Consider the following 16,841-nt stretch of genomic DNA (forward strand, 5'->3'; position numbering starts at 1 on the left):
CTTTGAGAATCTGGGTTCTTCTTAGAAGCATGCGTATGTTCGTGTTTCTTGGTGTAAAGTGTGGGGGTCGTTGGAGACCCCGTGATGCCCACCAGGAGAGCCCCTGGGGCTGTCTCAGCACCCTGAGCATGGCTGTGGCCCCATGACGTCCTCGTGCACTTGGTGTGAAGAGTGCTGTATGGGATGTCTTTTCCTTCGTTGGAGGAGTGTGAGGGAAAAGATGTCAGTGGACTAAGAAGGATGGTTTTGGCATCTGTGTCTGGTCTCAGAGCTGCCGTGGGCCCACAGTGCAGGGGCTTTGTCCTCTGAGCACCAGAGGTGTGTGTGGACCGCAGGGGTGCCCGGTGGCCCGCACCTGCCTGTCACTGACGCCTCTCTCTTTGCCTTGCAGGAGTCCTTTTCCGAGCACTTGGGGTTCACCGGTGGCATTGTCCAAGGGTGAGAAGCTTCCCAACTGGATGGGGTGGGCAGGTGGTCCATGCAGAGGTTTTCTGTCATTTTGTTGCCTTTATTGCTGCTGTTATGTTTGTTCAATTTCAAAGGCAGAAAATTAGAAAATACAGAAAAATCCAAAACAAAGAATACAAATTTTTTTTTTTTTTTTGAGATGGAGTTTTGCTCTTGTTGCCCAGGCTAGAGTGCAGTGACGCAATCTTGGCTCACTGCAACCTCTGCTTCCTGGGTTCAAACAATTCTTCTGCCTCAGCCTCCCGAGTAGCTGGGATTACCGGCGCCTGTCACTGCCCAGCTAATTTTTTGTATTTTTAGTAGAGACGGAGTTTTACCATGTGGACCAGGCTAATCTTGAACTCCTGACCTCAAGTGATCCACACACCTTGGCCTCCCAAAGTGCTGGGATTATGGGCGTGAGCCACTGCACCCGGCCCCATAATACATATCTTTAGTGCTCGGAGAGCTGACCACTATTAACCCCAAGAGACAGGATTCCTGAGGCAGGATTCCTGGCTTACAGATCCCACTCTGCCGCCTCCAAGCTCTGTGACTCTAGACAGCTTTCTTTTTTTTTTTTTGAGACGGAGTCTTGCTCTGTAGCCCGGGCTGGAGTGCAGTGGCCGGATCTCAGCTCACTGCAAGCTCCGCCTCCTGGGTTTACGCCATTCTCCTGCCTCAGCCTCCGGAGTAGCTGGGACTACAGGCGCCCGCCACCTCGCCCGGCTAGTTTTTTGTATTTTTAGTAGAGACGGGGTTTCACAGTGTTAGCCAGGATGGTCTCGATCTCCTGACCTCGTGATCCGCCCGTCTCGGCCTCCCAAAGTGCTGGGATTACAGGCTTGAGCCACCGCGCCCGGCCTAGACAGCTTTCTTAACCTCTCTGAGCCTAAACTCTGTTCACTAGTATAGAGGCACTCTTTTTTTTTTTTTTTTTGAGACGGAGTCTCGCGCTGTCACCCAGGCTGGAGTGCAGTGGCCGGATCTCAGCTCACTGCAAGCTCCGCCTCCCGGGTTCACGCCATTCTCCTGCCTCAGCCTCCCGAGTAGCTGGGACTACAGGCATCCGCCACCTCGCCCGGCTAGTTTTTTGTATTTTTTTTTTTTTTAGTAGAGACGGGGTTTCACCATGTTAACCAGGATGGTCTCGATCTCCTGACCTCGTGATCCGCCCGTCTCGGCCTCCCAAAGTGCTGGGATTACAGGCTTGAGCCACCGCGCCTGGCCGGAGGCACTCTTTATACTATGTGGGTGTTTTGTATAGCACCCTTTGTAAGGTGCAGCTCCGACTCTTTTACGCCCCTAATGGATGTGGATGTTGTGTCTAGATTTTCACCATTGCAAAGAACCTTGCTAAAAGCATTCTTCCAGCTAAAGCCTCCATTCAGTTCCCCTGGGGTATTAAGCCATTTGCAAGACGAGAGGCACCTAATGAAAACATGACAAATTCTTTTTGATGTGTTTTTTTATACTGAGTTATGGAACAGGGTCCTATACACCTGGCTTCAAGGCCTAGAGGCCTGGCTTGGTCATGTGGTCAGCCATATCACATTGTACCCCTGCCAGCCTCAGTGTCCACATCTACCACACTCGGGGTGTTGGCTAAAGGGAACGTGAGAAGCCGAGGTGGCCCTTCCTCCTGGGCCTGGCAGACCATGGGTGTCTCCAATGTGGCATTTGCTCTTGGGGCTTCTTTATCAGGCAAGGAGACAAGGTCCAGCTTCCCGGAGCACCCCTGTCCCACCCCCATGTTGTCCCGGCCACGTGACCCACAGCACCTCCTTTCATCATCATGAGTGTCTGGGTTAGACGAGAAATACATGTGCCACCCTGGTAATGTGCCTTCCAGCGAGGGTGGCCGGGCTTATTTCAGTTGGGGGAAACGGCTTTGCCGAAGCTTTGGGTGATGTCTGCTTAGGAAGCATGTCTGTGCCCTTGAACCCGACGCCCGGCCTAGAGGCGGGCGATGCACCTCCTGCCTTACCTGCCCGCAGGCTTCCGGGTTTAACATCCTGCGCCTTCTCTCCTGTCTCCTCCACACTCCAGGCTGGACCTGTACCGAGCCTCGGGTAAATTCGAGCTTCTTGATAGAATTCTTCCCAAACTCCGAGCAACCAACCACAAAGTGCTGCTGTTCTGCCAAATGACCTCCCTCATGACCATCATGGAAGATTACTTTGCATATCGTGGCTTTAAATACCTCAGGCTTGATGGTGAGTTCATATGAGCCAGTGAGGCGTTTGTTACAGAGTTTTGTCGTTGCAGCTGCCACAGAAGCTTCTCACTGGGATTCCCTCCCGTGAGGCAGGGTAAGGCCCAGGCACTCTGGGTCCAGTGGCCAGAGTGGGCCTAGGCACAGGCTGAGCGTCTTGGGCACTCAGCACTGGGATGGGCCCTGGATTGGATGCCGGGTGTCCTGACTCCTGGGCTGACAGTCTTTCCACAGCACTGCTGGGTACACTGGGGAAGGGGTGCCCTGTGCACCTTTAGCTGGAAGTGCCAGAATTCCATCCCATGTGGACACAGGGAAGAAAGCACCGATTGGCTTACATAGCGCTAACCCCTGGAGGTTAAACATGCTTCAGGTACAGCTGGATCCAGGCATGCAGGCGATGTTGGAGAGACTCTTCTCCAGCTCTTGACTCTGCCTTCTTCCATCTTGGCTTCCCTTCTACCTGCTCAGTGTCCCCAACAAAAGCAGGTCCCAGGCTGGCTCTCATTTGGCTGCTGTGAGCCACATGCCCATTGCTGGGCCATTTGTAGCAGCCCAGTGGCTGCCACCTTGCCACAGGTCAGGCCTGGAGCTGGAATCAGACTCTGTGACGAGCACAGAGGGAGGGAAGCAAGCACTTCCAGGCAGGAGCAGCAGCTGCCGGAGAGAGGCCTTCAGCCCAACCGCCCGCCCTGTGGTCCCTGATGGGAGAGGTCGCCGTGTGTGTTTTTGTGCCCACCTGCCCCAGCACACGGAAGCTCAGGGAGGAGAGGCTGTGAGACGCCGACAGGGCACGTGAGACATGTTGTCAGTCCCAGTGGGTCAGGGAGGCCCTGGAGTGAGTTCTCCGTGAGATTTACTAGAACAGGGCTTACGAGAAACACGAGCGTGAGCTGCTGGGACAGACACAGCTCAGCCAGTTCATTGTTCCCCACCTGGGCCGACCTGCCCAGGTGCCATCCGGAATGTGCTCTCTGTATCCCTCCAGCCACAGGTCCTCCCCGGGGTTCTGTCCAGGATCACTCTACAGACACGAGTCTTGCAGGGGTCTCCCCAGCTTGCCTTAATCCTTAGGGGCTTCCCACTGCTTTGAGACTGAAAACCAAAACCCTTCAGGGTCCGCGTGGCCGGGCCACCCCCCACCCTTTGCTCTCCTTTGGTCTGTCCAGCGGCTTCTCCCGTCCTTGAGAGGGCCAAGGCTTCCTGAGGACCGTCCCATCTGTGTCGCATCCCTGACTCCCCCAGGAGAGAGCCCAGTTCCCACCCATCCCAGTGCCTTTGTGGCTACTCCATAAGGACAAGGACTTTGGTCAGTTCAACTACAGATGTGTCCTCTGCATGTGATGTGGTCACAGCCACAGGGATAGAGAATCTGTTGAGAGTGGAGGAAGGGTAGGAGCTCAGTGAAGTCTCCTGAGACTGCAACTCCCATGAGTGGGCTGGCATCTGGGAGCCGGGTAGCCCCTCACCTCAGCCCCTCCTCCGAGCTGGGGTACCAGGGGCACATCGAGCCTGCGAGAGGGCGGGACAGCAGGCGGGTGGCCAGGCTACTACGGGCTTCCACACTGTGCCTGGGCACATGTAGGCTGGTGGCAGGAAATGGCTGGTTTTTATTTCATCACCAAAATGACTTCAGTGTTCCAAGGGCACCTCCGTGTGAACTCCCAGCAGCCCAAGGAGTGTAGACGTTGCCTTAATGCCCACAACACTGAGGGCATCCTTGGTTGTCACCCAGGAAACCTGCACTGGCTCCTGGACTTGGGTTTTCTGGGGCATGGGGACACCGATCCTGCCAGAAAGGATACGAGCCCCGTTTATAAGGTCCCCATGCTCTTACCTGTAGAAGATTATCTTTGTGAACCACAAAACCTTTTGAGACAGGGCTGAGGGCAGGTGCACCCACAGTCACTGTCCACCCATCCCCAGGTCCCTTGTGTTGCGAGCGGCAGTGTTGCCAGCATTGGCCACTGTGTCTCCCGCTCCCCATGGAGTGGCACGCGGCAGAGTAGGGGAGAGAGTCCAGGGCTGTGGTGGTGGTGGCTGTGCTGACGCTGTGGCCTACTGTGAGCTGGGTGCCGGGCTCTGCGCTCCGGGCCCACCTCCTCTAGTTCTCCCAGCAGGGCCTGTTTTCATCTCTGGGATGTGTGGAGAGGATTTTGTGGTGAAACACTGGAAATCCGGTTACTCGCCAGTGGCCCACAGGCCTGTGTGGAGAGTGCGGAGCCGGGGATCTGGGGGTGCTGGCAGGCGCTCATCCTGCGCCTGCTCTCAGAAGCAGGGTTCCCACTCTACCCCTGAGGTCACCTCTCTGACGCTGTTCTCTGTGCCCGTCAGGAACCACGAAGGCAGAGGACCGGGGCATGCTGCTGAAAACCTTCAACGAGCCCGGCTCCGAGTACTTCATCTTCCTGCTTAGCACCCGGGCCGGGGGGCTCGGCCTGAACCTCCAGTCGGCGGACACTGTGATCATTTTCGACAGCGACTGGAATCCTCACCAGGTAAAAGCGGGCTGGGCCCCAGGTCGAGGAGAAGGAAGGGCTGCCTGCAAAACCTCAAGGAGACACGGGCCCTGGCTTGAGGGTCCTCCAGTCTCCTCCACATTGTGGTAGACCCCAGGAGCCGGGAGGATCTGCACCTGTATCTCCATAGGTCATCAGGGAGAAAAGAGGAGGGGTCCTCCTATTTCTCAAAATACAAACAGCCTTTCCCTCTGATTGGGAAAGCAGTGTATAAGCCATCCGTCGGTTTGGTTTTTCTTAAATCCTGGAATGTCACCAATGAGGAGGAGGTGGAAAGTACCCTGATCAATCTGTGCCATTACCGTGGGGCGGCCCCTGCAGCGTGCCCTGTGAGTGGGCACACTGGCACTTGTTCAGGCAAAATTGGGGGTGAACTCCATGCCAGTTCGTTTACTTCCTCCTCTTGTTCCATAACCGTGTACCCCTCATGGGCCTCAGCATCGGTGGATACCAGGTCGTGCTGTTACATAGCTACGAGAGATTGAAAATGCGTACAGCTTTTCTCTCTTTCGTTATAAGACTAATAGGTTCTTGTTGTTTTTAATATGCAAACACCAGTGACATGGTCAGGAGTCCCTTTTCCCTTCCTCTCCAACCGTGCTCTGTTCTGAGCCTCTGCCAGCCCGTCTGCCTTCGCACATGTGTGTGCTGAGATTAACACAGATGCGGCGTGGTCTAGCATGTGCCTCTTCCACCAAGCAGTGGGTGTCAACTACCGAGTGCACATCGGAAGCCACCCGGCCGTCTAATTGACCACCAGGCGTCCCGGCAGATGGCCGCCCCAGGACATCTGCTCTCAAACTCTGGTGGTTGGCAGGCGTCCGGCTTTTCTGTTGATCAGCCTGTTCACCAGCCCCGCAGGGTCCCTCTTTCTGTCGGAGTGTTGTGCGAACACCCTAGGTCTGCTCAGCCCTCAGACGTGGTGTCGCTCCACCCAGGCACTGTCCTCTTCATATTCTGGTTGCTTCTGCCAAAGTGGTTTCACTCCCGCCGCTGGGGTGTGAACGTGCCCTGCCCTTCCCTGCAGCGTGAGGGCACCAGCGTTCTCAGTGTGTAAATTGTCACCCATCTGATGGGTGAATGCCCTGGTGGTCACTGATGGCCCTCTTATGATCAGGCTGGGGTGTAGCTTCTGCCCAGACCCTGGTGACCAGCCAGTTTCCTGAGAGGTGGTAGGGTTGTGCCTCCCTGTTGGCAGGCCGGCAGCAGACAAAGGCTGCACCTCAGGGCCTGGGGCGCGTTGGGAAGGGCTGGCCCTGCCAGGAAGTGTGCTGACAGGGCAGGAGGGCTGAGCGGCAGACACAAGGCACTCCTGGTCCCCACCAGTTGTGGCCTCTGCCACCCCATGGGTGCCAGTCTTCAGTTTCGGAAGCATCACTGGTACTCAGCCTGGTCCCGCAGCTCCTGGGCCCACAGACAGGATTTCGTGGGAGCCTCCTCGTTCTGTGCTGGGGTGATGATAAAACTGACAACCCAGGCCAGACATGGTGACTCACGCCAGTAATCCCAACATTTTGGGAGGCCGAGGTGGGCAGATCAGCTGAGGTCAGGAGTTCGAGACCAGCCTGGCTAACATGGTGAAACCCTGTCTCTACTAAAAATACAAAAATTAGCCAGGCATGGTGGTGTATGTCTGTAGCCCCAGCTACTCAGGAAGCTGAGGCAGAAAAATTGCTTGAACTTCGGGAGGCAGAGGTTGCAGTGAGCTGAGATCGCGCCACTGTACTCCAGCCTGGGCGACAGAGCGAGACTTTGTCTCAAAAAAAAAAAAAGCCCAGGCACAACACCCGCGTTGTCGGGAGCTGACTGCACCAGTCACTGGGCCATATTCCTGGTTCTTATTCACTAATTCAAGCCACGCAGTAGCCACGGGATGGGCCCCGTGTCAGCTGAGGGAGTTTTGAGGCTCACAGAGGTGAGACCTGGTTCCAGTTCTGTGTGCATTTTGAGAGTGGCAGGGCCCACAGCCAAACCAAGCACTGCCACAACGCCACCAGGCTTTGGCCACATCCTGTAAATGGTGCTCAACTGTGCAAGTCCACGCTGTGGGGAGCCATGCCGCTGCCACAGGAGCTGCTTGGGAATATAACCCCCTGGGGGTTGGTGCTTTCTTCCCGAGTATCTGTTGGGTCCCAGTAAGGTAGAAGGTGGCACTTCTGGAGGAACGTGATGAGAGCCCCCTTCCCCCCAGGGACACATGGGGCCCAGGCTCCACCAGCTCTGTCTTCGTGCAGCGGCAGATCAGGCTGGGCAGAATTGCCAGGCTGAGAGTGGTACTCACAACACACCTGTCCAGCTAGTATCGGAGGCCGCCTTCCCTTTTATGACCTCCTGGGCTCCTTTGGGATTGACTGGCACCTCCTCCCCCAGGACCTGCAAGCGCAGGACCGAGCCCACCGCATTGGGCAGCAGAACGAGGTGCGCGTGCTCCGCCTCTGCACAGTCAACAGCGTGGAGGAGAAGATCCTAGCCGCGGCCAAGTACAAGCTCAACGTGGACCAGAAGGTGATCCAGGCTGGCATGTTCGACCAGAAGTCCTCCAGCCACGAGCGGCGTGCCTTCTTGCAGGCCATCTTGGAGCATGAGGAGCAGGATGAGGTGAGCCCAGCGCCGGCCCCGACCCCTCCCCAGCGTGAATGGTGGACGCATGAGCGGCTTTCATTTTTGTTTTTTTACCTTTTTTGCACTCTTATTTTTTTTTGCATCCCTTTGGAGTAAAGGGAGTGTGGGCTGAACGGAAAGAGGATGAGTACTTGCTTTTTCTTTGAAGTGGTTTTTTTTTCCTAAACTGCTGGTAAAAGACGCCGGATTGACAGCCCTGGAGACTGAAGTCCTCTATTTATCCACAGAGCAGACACTGCAGCACGGGCAGCGGCAGTGCCAGCTTCGCCCACACTGCCCCTCCGCCAGCGGGCGTCAACCCCGACTTGGAGGAGCCACCTCTAAAGGTGAGAGGGGTAGTTCAGTCTCCATGCCCATTCAATCCTCGGCTTCTCGGCTGAGACGGCCAGCAAGGGCCCTGGTCCCACGGAGCGTGCGTGTGCGTGTGCGTGTGTGTGCCTTTCGCTGCCGTGTGGGTCCCCATCCACCGCAGCCGTGCCGGGACCACCAGCTCATTCCCACGGACGCCGCCGCTCACCTCTGAGCTTGGCAGCCGCCCACCCCGGCCCCTCCGCAGCGGCGCTGACAGTTTGCAATCTTGTAGGAGGAAGACGAGGTGCCTGACGACGAGACCGTCAACCAGATGATCGCCCGGCACGAGGAGGAGTTTGATCTGTTTATGGTAAGCACTGCGGGCTGGACAGGATGGTTCAGGCATCCCACCGTGCCGCCACCAGGAGCAAAGCAGAGGTCCTAGTGCCCATGGTGGTGTCCCCAGCAGGTCAGGGAACTGGGGACAGCTCACAGTGCAGCCCACTCATGCCTCCAGCCTGACCCTTCTTCCACCCCCAGTCTCCTGAGCATGGCGTCGGAGGGCAAGATGCACACCCAGCCATTCTGTGTGTGACCCTAGACCTGCCCCACCGGCTCTGTTTTCTAACGGGCTCTTCAGGGCTTCATGCACTCCCTTTCAGAGGGAGTTCGCCGTATCCAAGGCCAAGGGACTGACCAGACCTTCAGTTGCAGAGCCCCCTCGCCCCTGGGTGGGAAACAGGAAGTAAGGCAGCCAAGCAGGGGCCTCTTGGCCCGCAGGCCGTATGCCTCCACCGGCGCTGTGCCGCGCAGCTGCCGCCCTTCTGCTGGGGTCTGCAGCCCTCTTGTGCAACCTTCTATCTTTTCAAGTTTCCTCTACCTCCCGAGGCAGAGCCCCTAGTCAGGGTCGGACGTAGCCAGGCCGGGTCAGCCACCGAACAATGAAGAGCTGCTGTTTAACTCTTGCAGCAGCATGGGTCCCCACGGGCAGAGAAAGGCCCTTCTGAGCCCGGCGCTCTGGCTCTAGTGTGCCCCTGGTGCCCGCATGCTGATGCCTCTCCCTTTGCCTCCCTACCCACCAGCGCATGGACCTGGACCGCAGGCGCGAGGAGGCCCGCAACCCCAAGCGGAAGCCGCGCCTCATGGAGGAGGACGAGCTCCCTTCGTGGATCATCAAGGATGATGCGGAGGTGGAGCGCCTGACCTGTGAGGAGGAGGAGGAGAAGATGTTTGGCCGCGGCTCCCGCCACCGCAAGGAGGTGGACTACAGCGACTCACTGACAGAGAAGCAGTGGCTCAAGGTACATGCCGGAGAGGCCCGGCAGGCCCCGCAGGCCAGTGCCAGGCAGGGCTGGGGAGACAGAGGGCCCACCGCCAGGACTCAGGCCTGGGTCCAAAACGCTCCCCTTGGGCCACTCCTGGCCAGGCTCCGCGGACAGCCGAGAGCCTTCTGTTTTGGGCCAGGGATGGTTAGGTCCTTCTGGCTCCTCCTCAGAATGCAAGGAGGACCCATAGTTCCTGAGTAGCTCAAAACCTGCTGCTGGGTATGGTTGGTCTTTCAAGTACAAGGGTTTACCTCCTCCCGAGGTTAAAAATCATGTCGCTGATCTCAGTGGAGTGCTGGCTTTCCCAGTACCTGCCAGGAGGGAGGCACAAGGGTGAATCATGGACTATTGAGGCACCCTGCAAAGCGGTGCATTGCCGGCTCCAGGAAGCCTCACTTTGGGCAAGTCCCCCCCATGTGCTGGGGAGACTCAATCACAGGAAGGGAGGAGCGGGTAAGCCCCCAAGGGCCTCTGAACCTGGCAGGCGCTGCACAGGGCTGGCAGCTGCTTGTGGAGCTGACGTGAGGGCCATTTCTCAGCAGATGACACCTGGCCCTGCAACAGCAGCTACAGATGTCTGAGTCAGTCATGTGGTGCTCCTGGGACCGCCCCCGACCCACCCTTCCCAGCCTAAGGCACACTGTGACAGGTGCCTGGCACTGACGTCCTCACTGGGGTTACGGTGACAAATCAAACCCCTTCCCATCTCAGGGGCTCTGAGTTACGGAGATGATGATTCAGACTCCATCCATGAAGTTGTGTCATTAAAATGTCCTGAAGTAACAATTCCGAGAAGGCAGGTGGCGGCTTTTGGCTATGCTGTACAAAGTGCCATACCCAGGAATGAGCCATGTGGCCCAGCGCATGTAGCCAAGCAGCCCCAGGCTCCTCCTGGGACCTCAGCAGCCCAGACTCATGAGCTTGCCTGCCAAGCTGTGCACCAGAGGGCGCTGTTGAAACACACCAGGAGCCCAGGTCACAGGCCATCCTGTTCCCCAGCCAGCCTCCCGAGCAGAGCGCTCCGGGACCCAGAAGAGAAACCCTGAAAAGCCGGAGTGTGAGCCCTGCCGCAGACCTGTGTGACCGCAGAGCTGTCTGACTGCTGTATGAGTGTCACCGGCCCTGCATTTTTTTCTTTTTCAATAGAGACAAAGTCTTGCTATGTTGCCCAGGCTGGCCTCCAGTTCTTGGGGGGCTCAAGTGATCCTCACACCTCGGCCTCCTGAGTAGCTGGGACGACAGGTACACACCACCACGCCTGGCTAGTTTTAAATTTTTTGTAAAGTCAGGGTCTCACTGTGTCACCCAGGCTGGTCTCAAACTCCTGGGCTCAAGCAATCCACCCGCCTCGGCCTCCAGAGTAGCTGGGATTACAGGCATAAGCCACCACGACCGCCTCAGCCTTACATATTTGAGGCAGTGAGTGCCTTTTAAATTTAAGATCAGTTCATATGCGGATGCTCTATGTACACATTTTTCTAGGTGTAATTTACATACCATACAATTCACCCTTTTAGGGTATATGACACAGTCATCTTCAGTGTATCCAAGAGTTGTGCATCTATCACCACAGTCCATTTTAGGACATTCTCGTCACTCCCAAAGAAGCCTTGCCCCGATTTGCCATTTCCTGTTAATTCATTGATTCTCCCCAGCCCCAGGCAACCACTGATGTACTTTCTGTCCGTATAGTTTTGCCTGTTCTGGGCGTTTCCTGTCAGTGGAGTCCTACAGTGTAGGATGCTTTGGTGTCAGGCTTTTTTTCATACAACTTAACGTATTTACGCGTGATGCAGCAGGTGGTCGTGCTTCATTCTTTGATGGTGAAATGATCCTACCTCGTACAGATTCGTCACGTTCTCTATTAAACCTTTTGAGGGACCCCTAGCCTGGTTTCCTTGGTGACTATGCCAGTTCACAGCCCCACCAGCTGTGTACGAGGGTTCCTCTCTCAGCATCCTCAGCAACCCTTGCTGTTCCCTCGTCCGCTGATTCTAGCCATCCCAGCAGGTATGAAGTGCCATCTGAGTGTGGTTTGGATTTGCATTTCCCTGATGGCTAATGGTGTGGAGTATGTTTTTGTTTTTTTTTTTTTTGAGACGGAGTCTCGCTCTGTCGCCCAAGCTGGAGTGCAGTGGCCGGATCTCAGCTCACTGCAAGCTCCGCCTCCCGGGTTCACGCCATTCTCCTGCCTCAGCCTCCCGAGTAGCTGGGATTACAGGCGCCTGCCACCTCACCCGGCTAGTTTTTTGTGTTTTTTTTAGTAGAGACGGGTTTCACCGTGTTAGCCAGGATGGTCTCGATCTCCTGACCTCGTGATCCACCCGTCTCAGCCTCCCAAAGTGCTGGACTTATAGGCTTGAGCCACCGCGCCCGGCCCTGTGTGGAGTATGTTTTCATGTGCTTATTGGCCCTTTGTGTATCCTCTGTAAAGACATGTCTATTCACATCATCCTTTACCCAAATTTAAAATATATTTATCTTAATATTGAATTGTAAGTTATTTACAGGTGCCTTATCAGATATCATTTGTAAATATTTTGTTCCATTTTGCACAGTTTTTCACTTCCTCGATATCCATTGAAGCACAGAAGTGTTTCATTGTACTTGCAGTTGATTTTTCTTTTTCACCTGTGCCTTGGTGTCGTATCTAAGAAACCATTGCCGGCCGGGCGCGATGGCTCATGCCTGTAATCCCAGCACTTTGGGAGGCTGAGGTGGGCGGATCATGAGGTCAGGAGATTGAGACCATCCTGGCAAACATGGTGAAACCCCGTCTCTACTAAAAATACAAAAAAATTAGCCGGGCGAGGTGGTGGGCGCCTGTAATCCCAGCTGCTCAGGAGGCTGAGGCAGGAGAATGGCGTGAACCCGGGAGGCGGAGCTTGCAGTGAGCCGAGATCGCGCCACTGCACTCCAGCCTGGGCGACAGAGCCAGACTCCGTCTCAAAAAAAAAAAAAAAAGAAACCTTTGCCATATCCAAGGTCACAAAGACTTGCCCTTGTCTTTTCTTCTAGGAGGGTTATAGTTTGAGCTCTTCCATGTAGATGCATGTAAGATCCATTTTGAATTAAATTTTATACATGATGTGAGGTAGAGGTCCATCTTCATCCTTTTGTATGTGGAAATCCAGTTGTACCAGCAGCATTTGTTGAAGAGACTGTTTTTTCCCATTGAGCCCATCTTATTACACATTGTATTCAAATTCACAGTTGTGAAAAATATTATACAAAACACGCTCTCCCCACTACTGGTGGCCTTGGAATTGGCACCACTCTTCTGGCAGACATCTGTTGCCAAGTGAACACAAAGCCTTCAAAATGCTCCTATGGCCGCCATTGAAAATGGCCATGACTGTGGCAGCCTAAAGCAACAGAACTATTTTCTGTCCATTCTGGGTCAGAAGTCTGAATCCACGGTGTGGGCAGGGCTGTGTTCCCTTCGAGGCCCTAGGGAAGGACCCTTCCTTGGCTTTTCCAGCTTCTGATGGTTCTAGAAGCCTCCTGGCTTGGGGCAGCATCACCCCATCTCTGCCTCTGTCTTCATGGGGACTTCTCTGTGTCCCCTTCTGTCTCCTTTAAGAACATGTTTTAAAGCTTAATCCCAAGAGTAAAGACCTCATTTGTAAAAAAGGTCCCATTCTGAGGTTTTAGGTAGACATGAGTCTGGGGGCACCTGCTGCTCTGCCCTGGGTCTGCAGGGGGACTTCTCCCAGTGCCTCCTGCCTGCTGTGCCCTCCATGCTGCTCCTTTGGCCCGGATGCCTTCCCTCCTCCCGGGCCCCTCAGGCTCTCAGCTTCTCATCTCCTTTAAGACACGTCTGCTCCATCATTGTGGTGTCTCTCTCTTCCCTGTTTCCTGGCACCTGACATGTTTGTCACCCCACTTGTGGGATGTTGCCATCTGATCACCATCTCCCTTTCAAGGGTAGGGGAAAGGGCCCCGGCTGGTTTGAGTCACTGCTGTGTCCTCAGCGCCAGGCACAGTGCCCAGCTCACTGGCACAGCCTCAGCGTGAGGGGAACAACCAGCTTTTGGGTCCAGGCCCTCCTTCCTTTTCCAATTCCGGGATTCCCTAGACACCTGGCTACCTAGACTGCATTTTTAACCATTGGGATAAGTTATTAGTTAGTACCATTGAATTAATACCTGGGGATTCTCTTAATGTTGTTCATATTCATGTTCTTCTCAGCAGTTTTACCATGAGGGAATCTGTCTTAAACAATGTCAGTTGTCAATACATTACTTAAAATAGCAACAACAATAAAAAAAAAAAAGTGGTCAGACCTGGCAGCTCATGCCTGTAATCCCAGCACTTGGAGAAGCCAAAGCAGGAGGATCATTTCAGCTCGGGAGTTTGAGACCAGCCTGAGCAAAATAGCAAGACCTTTGTCTCTATTTAAAAAAAAAAAAAAAAAATGGCCAGGCACAGTGACACATACCTGTAATCCCAGCACTTTGGGAGGCCGAGGTGGGCGGATCACCTGAGGTCAGGAGCTCAAGACCAACCTGGCCCACATGGTGAAAACCCGTTTCTACTAAAAATACAAAATTAACCAGGCGTGGTGGCGGGCAGCATCCCAGCCATCCCAGAGGCTGAGGCAGGACAGTCGCTGGAACCTCTAGGAGTCGGAGTTTACAGTGAGCCGAGATTGCACCACTGCACTCCAGCCTGGGCGACAGAATGAGACCCTGTCTCAGAAAGAAAGGGAAATGACCTAAATGCCCAAGAACAAGGGGAGGCTAAATTAGGGCACGTTGTGCACTGAAACACTAAACAGACGTTAAAAAATTTTGTTGTAGAAAATTACAGGAAAAGATATCCATGACACAGCCAGCAGTGTGGCACGTGGGCTACAATTCCAGCGTGGCCTTCAGTTCTGCACACGTGCGTCAAAGGTGGGGAGAGTTCTGGAGGTGGGTGGCGCTGAGGGCTGCACAACACTGGGGACGCGCCTGATGCCCCTAAACTGTGTAATAGAACATGGCTGCCATGGTAAATTTTATGTTATATATGATTTATAATAATTTTTTTTTTATGCCCAGCTACTCAGGAGGCTAAGATGGGAGGATCACTTGAGCCCAGGAGTTCAAGTCCAACCAGGACAATGTAGCAAGACCCCATGTTTAAGAAAATTTAAAAATAGGCTGGGTGCGGTGACTCACACCTGTATTCCTAGCACTTTGGGAGGCTGAGGTGGGCGGATCACAAGGTTAAGAGATCAAGACCATCCTGGCCAACATTTTGAAACCCCATCTCTACTAAAAATACTGAAATTAGCTGGGTGTGGTGGCTGGCGCCTGTAATCCCAGCTACTCAGGAGGGTGAGGCAGGAGAATCGCCTGAACCAGGGAGGCGGAAGTTGCAGTGAGCCGAGATCGCACCACTGCACTCCAGCCTGGTGACAGAGCGAGACTTCATCTCCAAAAAATAATAATAATAATTATATATATAGATATATGAAAGAAGAAATAGATGGAAGCCAGGCACAGTGGCTTACATCTGTAAACCTAGCACTTTGGGAGGCTAAGATGGGAGCACTGCTTGAGACCAGGAGTTCAAGACAAGCCTGGGCAACATAATGAGACCCCATATCTACAAATATTTTTTTAATTAGCTGAATGTGGTGACACGTGCCTGTAGTTCCAGCTTTTTTTGTTTTTTTTTTTGAGACGGAGTCTCGCTTTGTCGCCCAGGCTGGAGTGCAGTGGCCGGATCCCAGCTCACTGCAAGCTCCGCCTCCCGGGTTCACGCCATTCTCCTGCCTCAGCCTCCCGAGTAGCTGGAACTACAGGCGCCCGCCACCTCGCCCGGCTAGTTTTTTGTATTTTTTTTAGTAGAGACGGGGTTTCACCGTGTTCGCCAGGATGGTCTCGATCTCCTGACCTCGTGATCCGCCCGTCTCGGCCTCCCAAAGTGCTGGGATTACAGGCTTGAGCCACCACGCCCGGCCAGTTCCAGCTTCTTAAGTGGCTGAAGTGAAAGGATCTCTTGAGCCCTTGGAGTTCAAGACTCCAGTGAGCTATGATGGTGCCACTGAACTCCAGCCTAGGCAACAGAGCGAGACCCTGTCTCTAAAAATAAATGAGTAAATAAAAGAAATAGATGGGGAGGGTGTGGAACAGAGGTGTCAACATCTCCTGGGTGAAGGGATTTCAGGAGCACATTCTTCTCTGTACAGAGAAGATAGTTATTTTTTTGGTCAAGAAATTCAACCATTAGTGTTTTAAGGACATGCTTGGGTGGGGTGCCTGCTGGGGCCGTGCTGGTCTTTCACTGCAGCCCAGGGACCTCTTGAGAGTCCAGTGTGTGTTATGCCCCAAGCCAGCCACACTGGAGGGAGAGCGGGTGCGGGGGCCCTCCTCCGTGTCCCAGCCCGGCCCCCGGGATAGCGTCACGGCCTCTGCTTGTCGACCTGGGTGCTGGCTGTCCTATTTTACTACTATTGACCCTGAAGGCCATTGAGGAGGGTACGCTGGAGGAGATCGAAGAGGAGGTCCGGCAGAAGAAATCGTCACGGAAGCGCAAGCGAGACAGCGATGCCGGCTCCTCCACCCCGACCACCAGCACCCGCAGCCGCGACAAGGACGACGAGAGCAAGAAGCAGAAGAAGCGTGGGCGGCCGCCTGCCGAGAAGCTCTCCCCGAACCCACCCAACCTCACCAAGAAGATGAAGAAGATTGTGGATGCCGTGATCAAGTACAAGGACAGGTAAGCGAGGAGGCGGGGTGGGCGGGGCCTTCATGGGTCCCTGTGGGAGCAGCCCTGGCATCTGCATTCTGACCCTGCACACTCAGGTTTGGGCCGCTCACTCTTTCACTTATCCACAAACACTGAATTAATCTCTGTCTTTGAGCCTGGCCCTGAGGAACACACTTTCAGGAACAGGGAAGCACACACATGTTTCCACCATGATGAGAGGAAATGTCACATGTGGTCGAGAGGAGAGGCAGGGATGCGGGTCTCGGGGAAGGGGACATTGCAACAGAGCCTTGAGAGATGGGAGGTTTGGGAGAGTGCACCAGCAGAGGCCACAGCAGGCGGAGAGGCTCTGCCAAAGCTGTGGCCTGGTGGCCTCAAGAGGCAAGGTGGGATGAGGGGATATGTGGCAGTAATGGGTGCTGCCCGTGTGGCCAGGAGGATGGCGACAAGAGGTTGGCATGTCTAGAGCAGAGAAAGTGGCAGCCCTTTCCTGTCCTTGGACGCTCCCAGGCTCCCCGTGCTGTCTCTGTGTTGGTGAGATGGTGGCCACGTTCCTGCTCTCTGCCAGGCTCTGCTCCAAGCCTGGAGGTCGCTGTCCTCACAGATATGTCCCGTATATGAGGCAGCATGTGGTTCCAGCTGTGGCCACGGCGCAGTGGTGGATCATAACGTGTTCGTGGATCATGAGTGCCATTTATATGTTTTTCATTTACTATTATT

At 54.7% G+C, this 16,841-nt stretch overlaps 1 protein-coding gene across 19 annotated transcripts in view; it reads left to right on the plus strand.

Moving 5' to 3' along the window:
* Window positions 1-16,841, plus strand: part of SMARCA4 (SWI/SNF related, matrix associated, actin dependent regulator of chromatin, subfamily a, member 4) — a 102,425-nt gene that overhangs the window by 65,489 nt on the left and 20,095 nt on the right. For 8 of the 19 annotated variants that reach the window (XM_077977293.1, XM_077977291.1, XM_077977295.1 and 5 more), the window contains 7 exons: window positions 392-438; window positions 2,497-2,663; window positions 4,997-5,160; window positions 7,552-7,779; window positions 8,387-8,464; window positions 9,177-9,395; window positions 15,877-16,130. In XM_077977293.1, the coding sequence (XP_077833419.1) occupies window positions 392-438; window positions 2,497-2,663; window positions 4,997-5,160; window positions 7,552-7,779; window positions 8,387-8,464; window positions 9,177-9,395; window positions 15,877-16,130 (1,157 nt within the window). Of the gene's footprint in view, window positions 1-391; window positions 439-2,496; window positions 2,664-4,996; window positions 5,161-7,551; window positions 7,780-8,030; window positions 8,130-8,386; window positions 8,465-9,176; window positions 9,396-14,221; window positions 14,318-15,866; window positions 16,131-16,841 lie in introns of all 19 variants that reach the window. The other 11 variants (XM_028839594.2, XM_077977287.1, XM_077977283.1 and 8 more) reach the window with 4 other exon arrangements.

This window comes from Macaca mulatta, chromosome 19 (genome assembly GCF_049350105.2).
Source record: "Macaca mulatta isolate MMU2019108-1 chromosome 19, T2T-MMU8v2.0, whole genome shotgun sequence".
Classification (NCBI taxonomy): domain Eukaryota; kingdom Metazoa; phylum Chordata; class Mammalia; order Primates; family Cercopithecidae; genus Macaca; species Macaca mulatta.